This window comes from Mercenaria mercenaria, chromosome 15 (genome assembly GCF_021730395.1).
Source record: "Mercenaria mercenaria strain notata chromosome 15, MADL_Memer_1, whole genome shotgun sequence".
Classification (NCBI taxonomy): Eukaryota; Metazoa; Mollusca; class Bivalvia; order Venerida; family Veneridae; genus Mercenaria; species Mercenaria mercenaria.
The window spans coordinates 66,266,966-66,283,033 of record NC_069375.1 but is presented as its reverse complement, the minus strand read 5'-3'; the positions used below and the strand labels follow the sequence as shown (position 1 = coordinate 66,283,033).

General features: G+C 34.2%; 1 protein-coding gene across 1 annotated transcript in view; it reads left to right on the top strand.

Moving 5' to 3' along the window:
• LOC123557051 (gamma-aminobutyric acid type B receptor subunit 1-like) overlaps positions 1–16,068 on the top strand; it is a 123,476-nt gene that overhangs the window by 85,468 nt on the left and 21,940 nt on the right. Inside the window, exon 3 of the mRNA XM_045348250.2 lies at positions 12,229–12,399. Within this exon, the coding sequence (XP_045204185.2) occupies positions 12,229–12,399 (171 nt within the window). The remainder of the gene's footprint in view (positions 1–12,228; positions 12,400–16,068) is intronic.

The following is a 16,068-nucleotide window of genomic DNA, read 5'->3' as shown; positions in this document are numbered from 1 at the left end:
ATTACTAGTATCCGGACTTCTTATATTCATTTTCATCTTTTAAACTTTTAGTTTGACCTTATTGCGACTTTGGAAATACTTTAAAGCGTACGTAAGGTGTGAGTAATAATTTTGTACTGTACTCTGTAGCCTGTGTTTTACTAATGGACCATTTCAATACATTGTAATATGAATGTAGCAGTCCGTCATAGGTATTATGCCATTTGTCTTGCATTGGACATGTTATTGTTTCCATTTGTTAAAAGTTCATCAAAAAGTGAACCTTATATTTATGTAAAGGGTCAGTAAATATTTTTGTCTCGTGTTAGCCTTAAATTAAGTACGCAACTCCACTAACACGTTACTGAATTGATATTGTGTCATTTTGTCTAGAGACTGTTACAACAAATTATAGTTCAAATATGGGTAAAATAACTGAACGTTTATACACTTATTTCATTATATTTAAATGCATTGTGTTGAAATGGAACATAATCGATTAGTTGGTCAAATGCTTAATAGTATATTCAGCTTCCGTCTTAATAAAGTTCGGTTTATTTATGAATAATTACTATTTGAGGTTGCGGAATATGGACACTAAAATAGAAACTAAAATAGATCGAGGACACTTGAACTTCTGTAGGGACACTGACTTCAACTCATTTTCCAATGTTTGGATTATGCAGTTTTACTCGGGTATTTCGAACCAGTTTCATAAAAAATAAAATTGTTCTTTTGTTTCAACATGTATAAAATCGTCGATACATATTCGGATAGATCATTAAATGTCATTGTAAATACATTATCGAAATTTTAAAATATCGCTTACTTTGCACACTATTTTATTTTTTCCGACCTCTCTGACCTCGGCTTTTTCGAGACATTCCTAGTTCGTGAAATGGACATCAGGATGCAATGTCAACTTTATGATCGTTCAGATCACACAATATAATAAATTTAAATAAAAGCTTGGCAATTTTAATTAGATAAGTGCAGACACGTCATAATTTAGTTTAAATTGGCCGATACCTTCATGTCGTTTGGTCTTGACGGTGTGAAAATCCTATTATTTGTTAACGCCTAACACCCTCTAAATCAATTTATAAGACTGCAATTTTATTGGCATGCGTCAGATGTATTTAGCGAAACAGCTCTTGTTGCAGACAGAAACTGATCAATAAAAAGTGCATTTTTATTTCAATTCTTTCTGTCAATATGCTGGTTTGTATTCCTCATTTTAAAACTAAACTCCTGTCAACTAGAATTTCGTCAGACAAAATGTTTAACTTTCGCATCTGCTTTCGCCTTTTATTGTAATGACATGACGAAATTGACACGTCGGAAATTGGAAGTCTTGATCGTTTTCCAAAGTGTTTAAATGAGCATTGTTCTGGATAAATGTTTGATATGTATTTATGCTAGGGGCGTTAAGGCTGTTGCACATTTAATTAACTCTCACGAACAGACCGAGAGTAACAGATACCACTTTATTAATTAGTTGGGTGTGGCTGTGTGTTTATCTCTGGTACATGAATGTCTGCGCTATTGTGGTTTACGTAGTAGTGTAACTGTGATGAAAGAACGTAGCATTCCCTTTGTATATTCATCCTTGTTCTACTTTACTCTTCAACTTCCTCCCCCAACCCACCCCCATCCCCTTTTTCACCCCTTACCACTTTCTTCCCCTCTTACTATATTTGGCATAAATTTATATGTACTTGTTAGATTTTTGAAGCAACGCGTCTGTAATATTTTTCCATTACGGCTTCTTTTTGTTGTGGACCTACTTTGCAAATTCGTGGCTCTGAGGCTGTGTTTTTGGTGCTCTGTGCTTCCGAGAAATCTACCTTTACCTATTATCCTTTGGAAAAAAAATACGAGACAGAAATCGCACGACGCACCGATTACGACACCGTTTACGGTAAAGTTGCACGGTTTCGGATATGATTTTGTATTGAGCCATAATACGATTTCGGATAATCGGACAATTGGCGCGTTTATTTCTAACGCTTGATCAAAACTAGTCTAAAGATAGGATGTACGTTTCGGGACAGCGTGATAACTTTTGACTGTCACTGTCCCGTCACGTCCAAGCTTATTCTAAGTATTTCTGTAAGGAAATCCCTAATGAAAGCGTACGCAAGGTAAATATTTCACGAGACAGAAATCGAACGACGCACCGTTTCCGGTAAAGTTGCATGGTTTCGGATATTCGGACAATCGCCTCGTTTATTTTTAACGCTTGATCAAAACTAGTCCAAATAATAGGATGTACGTTTCGGGACAGCGTGATAACTTTTGACTGTCACTGTCCCGTCACGTCCAAGCTTATTCTGCGTATTTCTGTAGGGAAACCCCAATGAAGTCTGTTGGGAACGATTTCTTGTACATGCACATATGAATGTATTTGTAAAGGTAACGGGTCTGATAATAAATTTTTGTTGACATTAAAGCATAAAATTGTCTCGCTGACATTTTTGAACGTATGTTTTGTGTTTTGTTTCTGTCATTTTAGTGTCATCGGCAGTCCGAGGTGTATTGAAACCGGTATCGGGGTAGATATCTCCTCGCACTTGTTTACATCATATTGCCGAAGATTTTAGTTGCTTATTTAAAATTATGAGTTATATTTAACCCATTTGACGTTTCTTTATGAATATTTATGTTTAATTTATTGGAGTCTGACCAGAATTTTATGACTTTTTTATTTTTAAGCGTTTTTACTTCGGCATGAAGATCACAAACCAGTATCATAAAAGGGCAATATTTCAAAATGGAATTTATGATGCTTTTTTACTTCAAAAACAACAACAACAAACAAGTGTCATGCAACTATTTCTTGAAACGCATTAAAATTTCTTTTTCTTTTGAAGGGAAAGAATCATGTTTTATGAGATTTGACTATCAGTTATCCTTTATGAATCATTTATTTGATTCCTTGATGTTAAATGCTATGGCAGACACACTCTAGATTTCAGGATACACTTGTACCTTAGACATGCATTATAATCTGAAATAGAATGAAAACGAAGTCGGTGACCCCCATATTTCTTTTTATCTTTAGATTACTTATAGAATGAACTAACAATATATGAAATATGAACAAAATCTGTTATTGGGAAAAAAATGGTGAAATTCTAGCATACGTCTTTAAAATAATGTTAGTCTTTTCGTAACATTTTCATTAAAATTATCAATATGCAAAAAAAAAAGACAAAACAATAACATGTACAGTTACTGTCTGTAATAGAAATATTACGCGTAAATGGCCAATGACTCAGCTCAATTTTGGTATCATTTTTATTGTTCAGTCATCTTCTGAAAAGTTGACATTAAAAATTTTGCATAAATGAATTGTCATAAAACAGAGAAATTATGTATAGTTTGAAGGATATTTTTAAATTTACTTCTTTATTTTCACACAGTTGGTCCTGCCAAACAATTTGGTACCTGAAAAATTGTCAGTTGGTTAGGGGATTCAGTTAAAATCATTTGTTGATATGAATTTCAGTATTTCATAGAATCGATTTCTGGCAAAAACAATAACTCCTCATTAACCATCTTCATTGCCACCTTTTATGAAATAGCAAAACTGCTTATGCCAATATTTTGCGCCGTAGAAGAATAAAATGTCTTCATAAATAACAACGTTTTCGGACATTTTATCACAGCTTTTCTAAAAGACTTGTACTTGTTCTTCGTCTGTTGATGTGTGCACAGAAGAGCTGATCAACGATTCAATTACTCGTAGGACCTTTTTACCTAATTTCAGAATAAAACACAGTAAAAGAGCGGCTGGCATGTTTCTGTGTTGGTATTCTGACTTTCGATTGACTCAGTAACAGAAGGTGTTACCTATTAGGTCGTTTTAGAACCGTTTCTAAACTCACTTTTCACAATGCTACTTAAATGCACTGTGTCCCTTTATTGTGTCATATATGGTAATCAGCTTAAAGAAATAAAGAAAAAGTATTTTTATAAATTAGAACATTTTGTATGCCAATATATGATAGGTTAATCCTCATAAGCGTAAGCAATATACCCTAATTTGTCACCAGTTTTTGGTGGGTTATACATGTACTAAGAACTTTTCACATGTATCTCAAGATGATATTACAATGCACAAATTTCGAATTTATCGTGCATGTCGCACTGAAAATAATATTTTAAAGTTTCCAATTATCAGTTGAAAATCCCTTATATAGTAGTCGCAACTTGACCGCGATGGTTGACCTTAGGCTGATTATTCATATCGATTATTTCATTTTAGAAATCAAGGGTGCTTAGGGTAGCCGTATATATTTATATGGTATTAGTTTGTTTACAGAGCATTATCAAAGTACATATACTTATATTTGATCATTAAAGCTTTCCAATACACTAATTTATATTTACACAAATTAATATTTCCTTTTTCTCGTGCAGCTCGCGTTTTACGTACACTCCTTTTCAATAATAGGTTGTGCCTCATTATGTATTATAATACAAAGGTCAACCATCGGGGTCAAGTTGCGTCCACTATATGTAATATCAAGAACATATATATTTGTAAACATGCCGATATTATATAAGAGACCAATTTTTTGTAAGACAATACATTCAAAATGGTGACGTTTCATGAAATACTAATGAGGGAGAAAATAAGAACCATTAGCTTTCACATGAACATTTATTTAACTAACCAGTTAAAAGCTGATAATTATTCCCTTGACTCGATCAAATAAAATTCTTGATTCTCTGAAATGCTTATTCTTTAAACACCAGTAAATTGCATTTAACCTAGAGCATTTTAAACATATATGGGATTAATACTCCTATTGCGTGACTTATATAGTATTTATCTAAACAGGATGCGACCACATTTCTGTCATACTTTGTAGGCATAATATAAATAGTCAAATGTCGTGATAAGGACAAATAAAATAAATTTAACTATCATTTTGGAGAGAGCTTTACTTTGTAATTCAGTAAAACAAATACAGAAATGTATTATTGATTCGCCCGCTTTACGTCAATTCATCGTCTGTCAGACGTTAATGCTGAGTGATCAATTAAAGCTCTTTGTATTATTACAGGACACAATGCTCATTATATAAAAGTGGTACATTTATGAACTCAAAAAGGATAATTCGCTTAATTTTTGTCCTTGTTTTCCATGAAATAAATCCCGTTCACATAGTCTATATTTTTTTAAATATTGTTATGACTTAAATTTTAAAGCAGTTCCCCATTAAGTGTCACTGTATGTCCATGTACAGCTAATGACATGGAATCCTAATTAGAACTTCAATTTATCTTCATGCTTGACACCACTGGCCCAAAGCATCAATTTGAAAGTGCTTTTATTCGTAGTATCACAATATTTATTATTCTCATCAGGGAGTTAAACACCTACCTCTACAGGTTGTAATTTTAAACAGGTTCTATAAATAGGACTTTCAGATAGGTAGAAAAATACCGAAAGCATTTTTTGTTTTCCGCAAAATAGGGATTTTTTTCGTTTCTATACATTCTAAACTGTGTTATAGTCACGTGCAGTCGTTTTCCAGTCGCTTTTCAGAATTAGTTTTACAACTAGATAGGGCACGAATTTAAAGCTCCCTATGTTTTAAAGAAATAACAACAGCTACAGAGAGCTTTGAAATGCATTACACAATGCTTTGAATATGATTACTTGTGTATTGTTTTTGGCTCAATACAAAGTCATATTCGTCACTTTCATGGTTTTGATAGTAGAAGCGTTTAGCAAAAACAAGCGGCGTATTGAATTTAGCTGGGTTTTTTCTGTTAGTGTTGTATATGAATGCTTTTGATTTGATTAGATACATAGAAACGACCTCTGAACAAATATTTATCACGCTATATATCGGCTATATATCCTCTTTCTACCTCCGTACCCCTTCTGCCCCATTTTCCTATAATTTGCATAAAATTGAAATGTACCTTTTGGATTTTTGAAGCAACCCGTCTATAATATTTTCCGTTACAGCTTGCTTTTGTTGTGGGCCTATTTTGCAATACGTGGCTCTGAGGCTGTGTTTGTGGTGCACTGTGCTTCAAAGAAATCTACCCTTACCTATTATCTTTCGTTTACAAACTGACCTGTCAAACCTGGATCAGATTCTTCGATTTTTAGTTCGAATGGTTTATCTTTTAATCATGTTAGGTGACCTGACTCACTGTCTGACTTTCTGATACATATCTAAATGGATTCAATTACCATTGTCTTAGCGCTCCAAACCAGGATCTGAGCTAAGTGTAATTACTGGGAATTCGTGTTCCTGTGGCATTTATGGAGTATGCTGTGAATGTCAACCGAATGAATTAAAGCTCGTTTATTTCAGTTTACCTCTTTCGATGTTAATGTTTTATGTCGTAAAATAAAAGTCGTTTGCACTTTGTATCATACCGACCTTGTATAAACGTCATGCTGACAAATCCCAAGTAGAGTAGAACGGGCGTCAGTACCAAGGAATGAATATCTGATGACAAGCAAACAATATATCAAGTATCTGTAAGTAATTTGAAATATTAGTTGAAAACAGGTCCATCGTGGCTAAGTAATTAAGTTTTTTTCAAACGTGAAATATTGATAACATAAATTCTGGCCTGTATGATACAATGTTTGGCCGTATTCAATATCAGAATTTCGATCATTCTGTTAATACTTTAACAACGGCTGTTAAGTGTATAAGCTATACATGTTTTAAGAATGTAAACGATTATCTTTAAACTTTAAAATCAGTGTAAATATGCCCGTTTATGTAGTGCAGTCTGACAACTCTGTATATTAAACCTAAACCTTGTCAGGTGACTCTTAAGCGACTGCACAAAAGTGAAATTATTTATGCACATAATCAGACATGGAATGTACCGTCATTGCAAAAGCTAAATATCAATGCAGAGCATAGGTCCATATCAAGAAAAATGACTTTAACTACATGGATCTTTAAAACTCACTTGAGAACACGCTAGGAAATGTACTTTTTTACTTTTAATAGTTTCTTTAAAGCAAAGCATAAAGTTATCTGCATGACAACTCACATCTGCATATGAAAACAGTAGAAATGATTCTGATCAAACGCCAGTATTAAAGTAGTAATTTAATGAGAATGAAAAGAATAATTTATATTCAGTTACGTTCAAATATCGTGTTAAGAGATACTTCAATTCTCTTGCGTCAACAGCCTTACCCAGCACAGTCTAATTTGATAGTTATTCTTTACAAAGTTTGTTTTAGACTGGAATCTGCCATTACCTCACATTGATATTAGATATTTTTCTCGAAATGACTCTCTAATACGAAACAGAAACAACCGCGGGGATTTCTCGCTGACAGATAAGACGAATTAACAGTCAGGTTAAACATGCTAATTTTGAAATTTGTATTCTTTTTCTTTCACAATATCTGGTGATGCAAGATGTGAAACTGAAAGAAAATGATATTTACAATTTCCATTTCGGTCTGAGACTTAATTAATGACAATAAATTCGATTTAATGCTTTGCTTATCAAATCGATTTCCAGTTATTTGCATTTTTCTGAAAGCGTAAACAAGATTTGTCTGCGTTAGTTATTAACATGTTCATTAATGTCACGTGTATTGTTCATTCAGAAAATAATTAATGTACATTTTGGTTTACTAGGATGCATAATGTTTTACTTAAAAAGAGATCAATGTTTTCGCTTGGTTCTGGTGCTAAAATTGAAGTTTCTGGAAACAGACGAAAGCATTACCTCAAATTCGAGCATGCATACCTGAAATTTAACCTTAAGTATGTTTTATTTCCTTCCGAAGAGGATGCGCATATGCTGCATTTATTTATGTTTAAAGCTTTTATGAAACTGTATTCATCATTGTCCATACTTAATTAAATTCACAATATATCACTGCACACAAAATACTAGGTATTAAACGTATCTTATTTGTTAGAAATATTTTTATTCGAGTATACAGACTTTTGGCGTTGTAAAAGGAAAAATGTGTGTCATTCAAGAAAGGTCCTTTAACTTCTTTGGATCTTCAAACCATGTTTATCTTATCACTGTCACGAACAGATGAAGTATATTTTACACAATAGATAAAATTAATTACATTAGTCGACCCAGTGGGTCAGTAAATATATTATTTTAAAGCAAAATTTAATTAACATGAAAGAATTAGACATGTTGTTTCTAAGACTCTTATTTACTGATTATTGTTTCCATATTCTATTTTCTCCGAAGGAAAGTTAAGTAGGACACGAGAAAGAAAATGAAACTGGTTTTACAAAACGTTGAAATAATACATAAAGAAATAGTACGTAAAGACGTTTTCAAGAAAGGTAACAGGGTCATACAATAAAACACTAAATGACTTTTTGCCATATAATATGAACTGATATTCTCAGGCAAAATGCATATTAACGTCGTAATCGTCTCTGTCAGTATGACTTTCTGAATATCTGGTTATATTAATAATGTATGATATTAAGTATATATAAGTTTTCTATCTCCCACAGCCTAGTTCATGTAGAGTATATTTGTTTGTTACAGTGTAAGATCAAAATATATTGCAATGAGGGAACACCATATGTAATATATATTCAGGAGTACCGCAGTCGCGACTGAAAACGTAAATTATGGTGTTCACAAGTAAATTTAAAAGTAAATGATATCCAATTACCCGCGCAACGTCACGTGTATCGCATCATGACGTCATAATGTCATGATGTCACAATATCTTTCTAGAAAAATTGCCAGATAGTTCTATGACCTTTCAGGATTTTTATGTATCTTTTTTACACTTGAAGTGTATCTTTATGATCCTGTAAGAGCTTATCTGTTAATCAAGTTTTAAATCCTAATCGTAATTATAGTATAGTTGTAAACAACATTCCTTTCAAAATCATGATACTGTGCTTACGTGGGCACGTCTGGGTCAAAAATACTTTCTACAATGTCGAATTTGTTTGGCCAAAACATCTTTTTTTTTAGCTCACCTGAGCACGAAGTGCTCAAAGGTGATTTTGTGATCGCCCTGTGTCCGTCGTCCGTCGTCGTCCGTCCATCGTCGTCATCGCCGTCGTCAACAATTTCACTGTTAACACTCTAGAGGTTACAATTTTGGCCCAATCTTAATGAAACTTGTTCAAAATGTTACTCTCAATAAAATTTTGGACGAGTTCGATATTGGGTCATCCGGGTTCAAAAACTAGGTCACCAGGTCAAATCAAAGGAAAAGCTTGTTAACACTCTAAAGATCACAATTTCGGCCTAATCTAAATTAAACTTTGTAAGAATGTTACTCTCAATAAAATCTTTGACGTGTTTGATATTGGATCATCTGGAGTCAAAAACAAGGTCACCAGGTTAAATAAAAGGAAAAGCTTGTTAACACTCTACAGGTCACAATTTTGGCCCAATCTTAATGAAACTTGGTCAGAATGTTACTCTCAATAAAATCTTGTAGGATTTCGATATTGGGTTATCTGAGGTCAAAAACTAGGTCACCAGGCCAAAGCATATGTAAAGCTTGTTAACATCTAGAGGTCACAATTTTTGTTTGCCTAATCTTAATGAAACTTGGTCAGCAGAATGTTACCCTCAATAAAATCTTGGACAAGTTTGATACTGGGTTATCTGGGGTCAAAAACTAGGTCACCAGCTCAAATCAAAGGAAAAGCTTCTTAACACTGTTGAGGCAACATTTATGACTATATCTTCATGAATCTTAGTCCAAATGTTAATCTTGATGATTTCAATGTTCAGTTTGAATCTGGGTTATGTAGGATTAAAAAATAGGTCACCAGGTCAAATCAAATGAAAAGCTAGTTAACACTGTAGAGGCCACATTTATGACCATATCTTAATGAAACTTGGTCAGAATATTAACCTTGATGATTTCCAGGTTGGTTTAAAAACTAGGTCACTAGGTCAAATCAAAGGAAAAGCTTGTTAACACTCTAGAGGCCACATTTATCACTATATCTTCATGAATCTTAGTCAGAATGTTAATCTTGTTGATGTTTATTCAAGTTTGAATCTGAGTCATGTAGGGTCAAAAACTAGGTCACCGGGTCAAAACAAAGGAAAAGTTAGTTATCACTTTAGAGGCCACATTTATGACCATATCTTAATGAAACTTGGTCAAAATGTTCATCTTGATGATCTTTAGGCCAGTAGGTCAGATGAGCGATACAGGGCCTTCATGGCCCTCTTGTTTAAACTAGACACACAAATGCAAAGACTGTATGTACATTCAACACCTAGACTTGTTCAGAACCTTTGTGGGCCACAGTTAGATTACCGGACAAACGACATTGATCGATAAGAATATATGGACAGATTTCTTACATAGAGCTGTCTTTCTGTTCCTTTTTAATGATAGGATTTAGCATTTTTATGAGACAGATGTGGTAGAGTAATTTAAGAGAACCTGTTAATTTCCGCTTACATCTAGAACGGCTATTCCAGAAGGAACGGCTTTTATCTCTAATAATGTTATTATCTAGCAGTCTCGGTGATTGGTCTAGCCACCGAATTAAGCACTCTGAGAAAAGAAATCAATACGTAAAGAAATGGTGTTCTATAATATGAAAAATGACAGAAAGAAAACTAAATGTTCAGGAAAGCCTTATGCTTACTCCAGTAGTGAAACGATTATATTTTGAATAAACGAAATACAATTGTTCCTCGTAGATTAAAAAGAAATTAAAAATTTAAAATTACTTCTGATTAAAACTTGCTGAACTTTGCATTGCTGTCTATAAGACAGTGTGTAGAAACGTTGTATGTTTATGCCAACGAAGAGCATGTTATAAACATGCCTACGTAGCAACATTTTGAAATATCGCTTGCATTTATATGACAAAAATGGAAACCACTTAGCATTCTCGCATTGCAGGAATGTCCTGTAAAATTTGTTTCAACAAAGCCTTTTGGGCCTTGCATTAAGGCATACGCAATCCAATTAAAGAGCTGCATAACAGAATTACGAAAGACAGATGCGTCCAACGACAACATTAAGCTGAATTAAATGCTGCGAGCAATAGCATGTTAAACGTTACATGACACAAATTTCCCTGCGGTTTCATTATGGTGAAATAGGAGTTTATAATCATGATTGGTGATGTTGATAGAGAAATAAACAATTGCAATTTCTGTGATTTAGGAACAGAAATGAAAATTCAAATTTTCTATGGCCCCGACAATTTCGACCGCCGATAAATGATGAAACATTTCTGGGCGAATCTGTATGGCTTATGAAAAGTAGTACGTTTTAATTATGACAAAATATACATATTCTAATTTAGTCAGTATATACGATTCCCAACATTTTAAAGTGTTGTATCTAATAAGCCGGACATGTAAATCAGTCTTGAGAAAACTTCTTGTTCTGAGTAATAAAAGCTTTTTATATTTTTATATGTATACAGGTTTTTACTATGGGATATTTGAGAACTAAACCATAGACTAAGCTTTTAATTAATATATGATTTATCATACACATATCTATAAACCATGACATGTTTAGCCTTTAAAAACAGTCCTCTGTGAGTCAGTAATTATATTGCGAACCTGACAACCATAATGCCGATTTTTGTACTTCATTAAAAGCAAGCGGAAAAATGATTTGAATATATTTTTGCCGCTTCAGTTCCATTTAATGCAACTGGCGATTGTTTTGGGAATAGATTGTAAACGGAAAATAATAAAAATTGTAAAATTGACTTCCTTCTTTAACCTGAAATGTAGCTTTTCTACTTAGAAAAAGAAATTAACGTATTTTTGTTTTAGTTTTCAGTTATAAAGTAATGTAGGTTTACTTTAGTTTTAAGCGCAACGCGATATCTATAAAATTGTTTGACAGAACAAACTCTTTCAGGATAAAAATGTTCCCATGAATATTAACGAGAATGTTACAAAATGACAAAAAAAAAATGTTTAAAAGTTTAAAAAAAAACAGCATTCTCTAAGTTTTAAATCAATTAAAACGTATCAAGCAGTTTTTATCCGGTCTAAGAAGTATTTCATTGTTTTCTAAAATTATATAATTTATTATGAAATTTAATGAAATAACAACAGGAATTTGTAACGGAGTTACCAACGTACCCCGCCTAAGCCATAATGTTCTTTTCGTTTGCAGTTTCAATTGCTGAGTGTAAAATATTTTCTCGATGAAAAGAAGAGTATGTGGATGTAGTTTGCATGTTATATGGACATGCTCCTTTTTCAGCGTATATGTGTTTATTATCATTTACATTTCAGCTTGCTTATGGTTCAAGTTCTCCAGCACTGTCAAATCGAGACCGGTTTCCGACATTTTTCCGAACACATCCGTCTGCTACACTGCACAATCCAACAAGAGTCAAGATATTCCAACTCTTTAAATGGAAAAGGATCGCAACCATACAGGAGACACAAGAAGTCTTTACATCGGTACGTCTAAATGTGATGTAAATCGTCAAGTTTAGATACATATAGGCAATCTGTCCGATGAAATTTGAAGAAACTGCCATTCAAAAGTTTCAGACTTTGTAGTAAATAAGTTGAAATAACTTTAACTGATTGAGTGTAATTACGATATTTGAACTTCAAATGTTGCATATTGTGACACTTAGGGCCTAACATATATTGTACTATAATAGTAAACCAGAATACAATTAGCATTCTTTTCATGATAAACACGTTCAAAGGTGTTGTACTAACACCTAGACCACAGGTTTTTATCTCTAACAGTTTTCTCAGACATGCTTAACTAATAATTCATTAGACTTTAGTTGGCCATTGTATCGTATATTACTATAGCATGACATGTTTAATCCCGCATTATTCCTTCCCATGATCCTATTTCACTTACTAGTTCTTAATTAGCTATAGACGTGCTAAAACTTCTTGGGTTGTTTTCAAGAAGTCTCATTGTGATGTGTACGCTTCTTAAGGTGAAGAAGGTGTAATGAGCGGGATTTTCAAAAACAAGTTTCGTCCTTGAGAACATACGTAAATAACAGCAAAAGTTGATCTTCACCCGATGTACAATTATTGAACAGGTCAAATGCACACTTTTTACGCAAATGACGTCGAAATTTCACGTTTTAGCCTAGTCGGAAATAGTTGTGACGTTGCCGTTTTCATGGCGATTAATTTAGTTTCGGGGCGTTCATTTTATAACAAAGTTTTTTTTTTCCCATTTTATATAATATGCCAGTCGAAACCTATACGGTGATGTAATTTTCAAATATATACTCCCACTATTCGCCGAAGGAATGCTTACTTTATGCAAAAATCATGCCAAAATCTTTCTATGAAATTATTGTTTTCGTGCGAAATGACCTGTCCATAGATTTTTTATAAAAAACTAACATTATCTTATATAATTTTACTGTAAAATTAGCTTACAAAAAATAGGGGGTTACCGACTTCGTTTTCGCAGTATTGTCATAAAATTCCCCCTACCCCACTTTTCTCGTGCATTTTACTTACATAAAAAATCATAAGAAAATCATTTGATAAATGAATGAAATACACTTCTACGAGATAAATGTTAGTCCACAGCGACACTGGCTGCACACGAGTTTGTTAAGTGATAGGTTTTAGTCAGACCCTTTCCGATTAATTAAGTTCTAGCCGTAAATCTTAGAATGTGTTGTTTCAAAATCTGAACACTACGGAAGTGACGTTCCTTGTATAAATTGGGAGCATGCATTTACTGGTCCATAGATTTTAAAAAGAATTACACAATTAACGAAAACAAAGTCCTTGACTACCGACTTCGTTTTCGAGTTACGAAGTCGCAAAAAATGATACAGTCTCAAATGGCGCTATGGGCGTCGTTTGACGTTGCGCATTTTCTCGCTTTTTTCTGACGTTATGCAAACGTCTTATTACTAAAACTGTGTATGCTGTTTGCAAATAAATATTAAGCCATTCCGTTTTAAAAAATCTTATACTTTCTGAAACATACTTTCATTCTTGTATTTACAAATCATTACATTTCACTGTGGTCTTTATCATGTGAATATATGTGGTAATTTTCAAGTTACCTACTTAGCAGATTGTACAATTGTGAGAAAAAAGTACAAATAAGCCAGTGCATATACATGTACACATACAAATATTCAGTCGGAAGTAATCTGAATTTTAAAGGTATTCCGCGGTAAAAAGAAAGCCATATATTATTAATTCGCATGAAATGTTAGGACATATTTTAAGATGTGTTATTAAGTATAATTTTAGGTGCAACTGGCGGTAAATGATTTCTTTTGCAATATGAAATAAATTTTTTTATGCCCCACCCCTATCCACGTTATGTTGTTTGTGTGGCGCAATTAGTGTTGCCCTCGCTCGCCCGTCCGTCTGTCCGTCTAGCTTAAAAATAATAGAGACATGAAACCATGTAGGAATAATATGCAGCACGTGAAGCTGTAACATATTCGGGGCTGAGCGACCGCCAAATACTTGTTTTTGCTATAATTATGTCTCCCCAAGGAGACATATTGCTTTTGCCCTGTCCGTCCGTCCGTCCGTACGTCACACTTCATTTCCGAGCAATAACTGGAGAACCATTTGACCTAGAACCTTCAAACTTCATAGGGTTGTAGGGCTGCTGGAGTAGACGGCCCCTATTGTTTTTGGGGTCACTCCGTCAAAGGTTAAGGTCACAGGGGCCTGAACATTGAAAACCATTTCCGATCAATACCTAGAGAATCACTTGACTCAGAATGTTGAAACTTCATAGGATGATTGGTCATGAAGAGTAGATGACCCCTATTGATTTTGGAGTCACTCCATCAAAGGTCAAGGTCACAGGGGCCTGAACATGGAAAACAATTTCCGATCAATAACTAGAGAACCACTTGACCCAGAATGTTGAAACTTCATAGGATGATTGTACATGCAAAGTAGATGACCCCTATTGATTTTGGGGTCACTCCATTAAACGTCAAGGTCACAGGGGCCTGAACATTGAAAACCATTTCCGGTCAGTAACTTGAGAACCACTTGACCCAGAATGTTGAAACTTAATAGGATGATTGCTCATGCAGAGTAGATGATCCCTAACGATTTTGGGGTCACTCTGTGAAAGGTCAAGGTCACAGGGGCCTGAACATTGAAAACCATTTCCGGTCAGTAACTTGAGAACCACTTGACCCAGAATGATGAAACTTCATAGAATGATTGGTCATGCAGAGTAGGTGATCCCTAACGATTTTAGGGTCACTCTGTTAAAGGTCAAGGCCACAGGGACCTGAACATGGAAAACCGTTTCCAATCAATAACTTGAGAACCTCTTGACCCAGAATGTTGAAACTTCATAGGATGATTGTCCATGCAGAGTAAATGACCCCTATTGTTTTTGGGGTCACTCCGTTAAAGGTCAAGGTCACAGAGGCCTGAAAATTATAACCAGTTCCGATCAATAACTTGAGAACCACTTGACCCAGAATGTTGAAACTTCATAGGATGATTGAACATGCAGAGTAGATGACCCCTATTGATTTTGGGGTCAGTTTGTTAAAGGTCAAGGTCACAGTGGCCTGTTCATGTAAAATATTTTTTTGGAAATAACTTGAGAACCACTTGACCTACAATGTTGAAACTTAATAGGATGATTGGACATGCAGAGTAGATGACCCCTATTTATTTTGAGGTCACTTGATCAAAGGTCAAGGTCACAGGAGCCTGACCAGTGACTTGAGAACCACTAGGCCAAGAGTGTTGAAATTTAGCGGGATGACTGGACATGCCAAGTAGATGATCCCTATTGCAGCCAACCATCAGTGTCTCTTTGACTTTTGCTCCTGACCCCTATTGACTTCTTGCCTATAGGACTTTGCATTGGGGGAAACATGCGCTTTTTTACAAAAGCATTTTCTAGTTTATCTTTTGGAACTACTGCATCTAAACAAACTCAGAAAGATGTATAGAAAGATTGAACCATTCAGACTAATGTTTTCGTTAATGAACAAATGTACGTAACCATTTTTGTTAATTGTTGAGATGTTGTCAGTAATGTTGAGCAAGTTAATACCGATAGGGAGTTCGAAAACAATAACAGTTAAATTGTCAGTTTATCATTACTACCTACAATACAAAACAGAACACAAA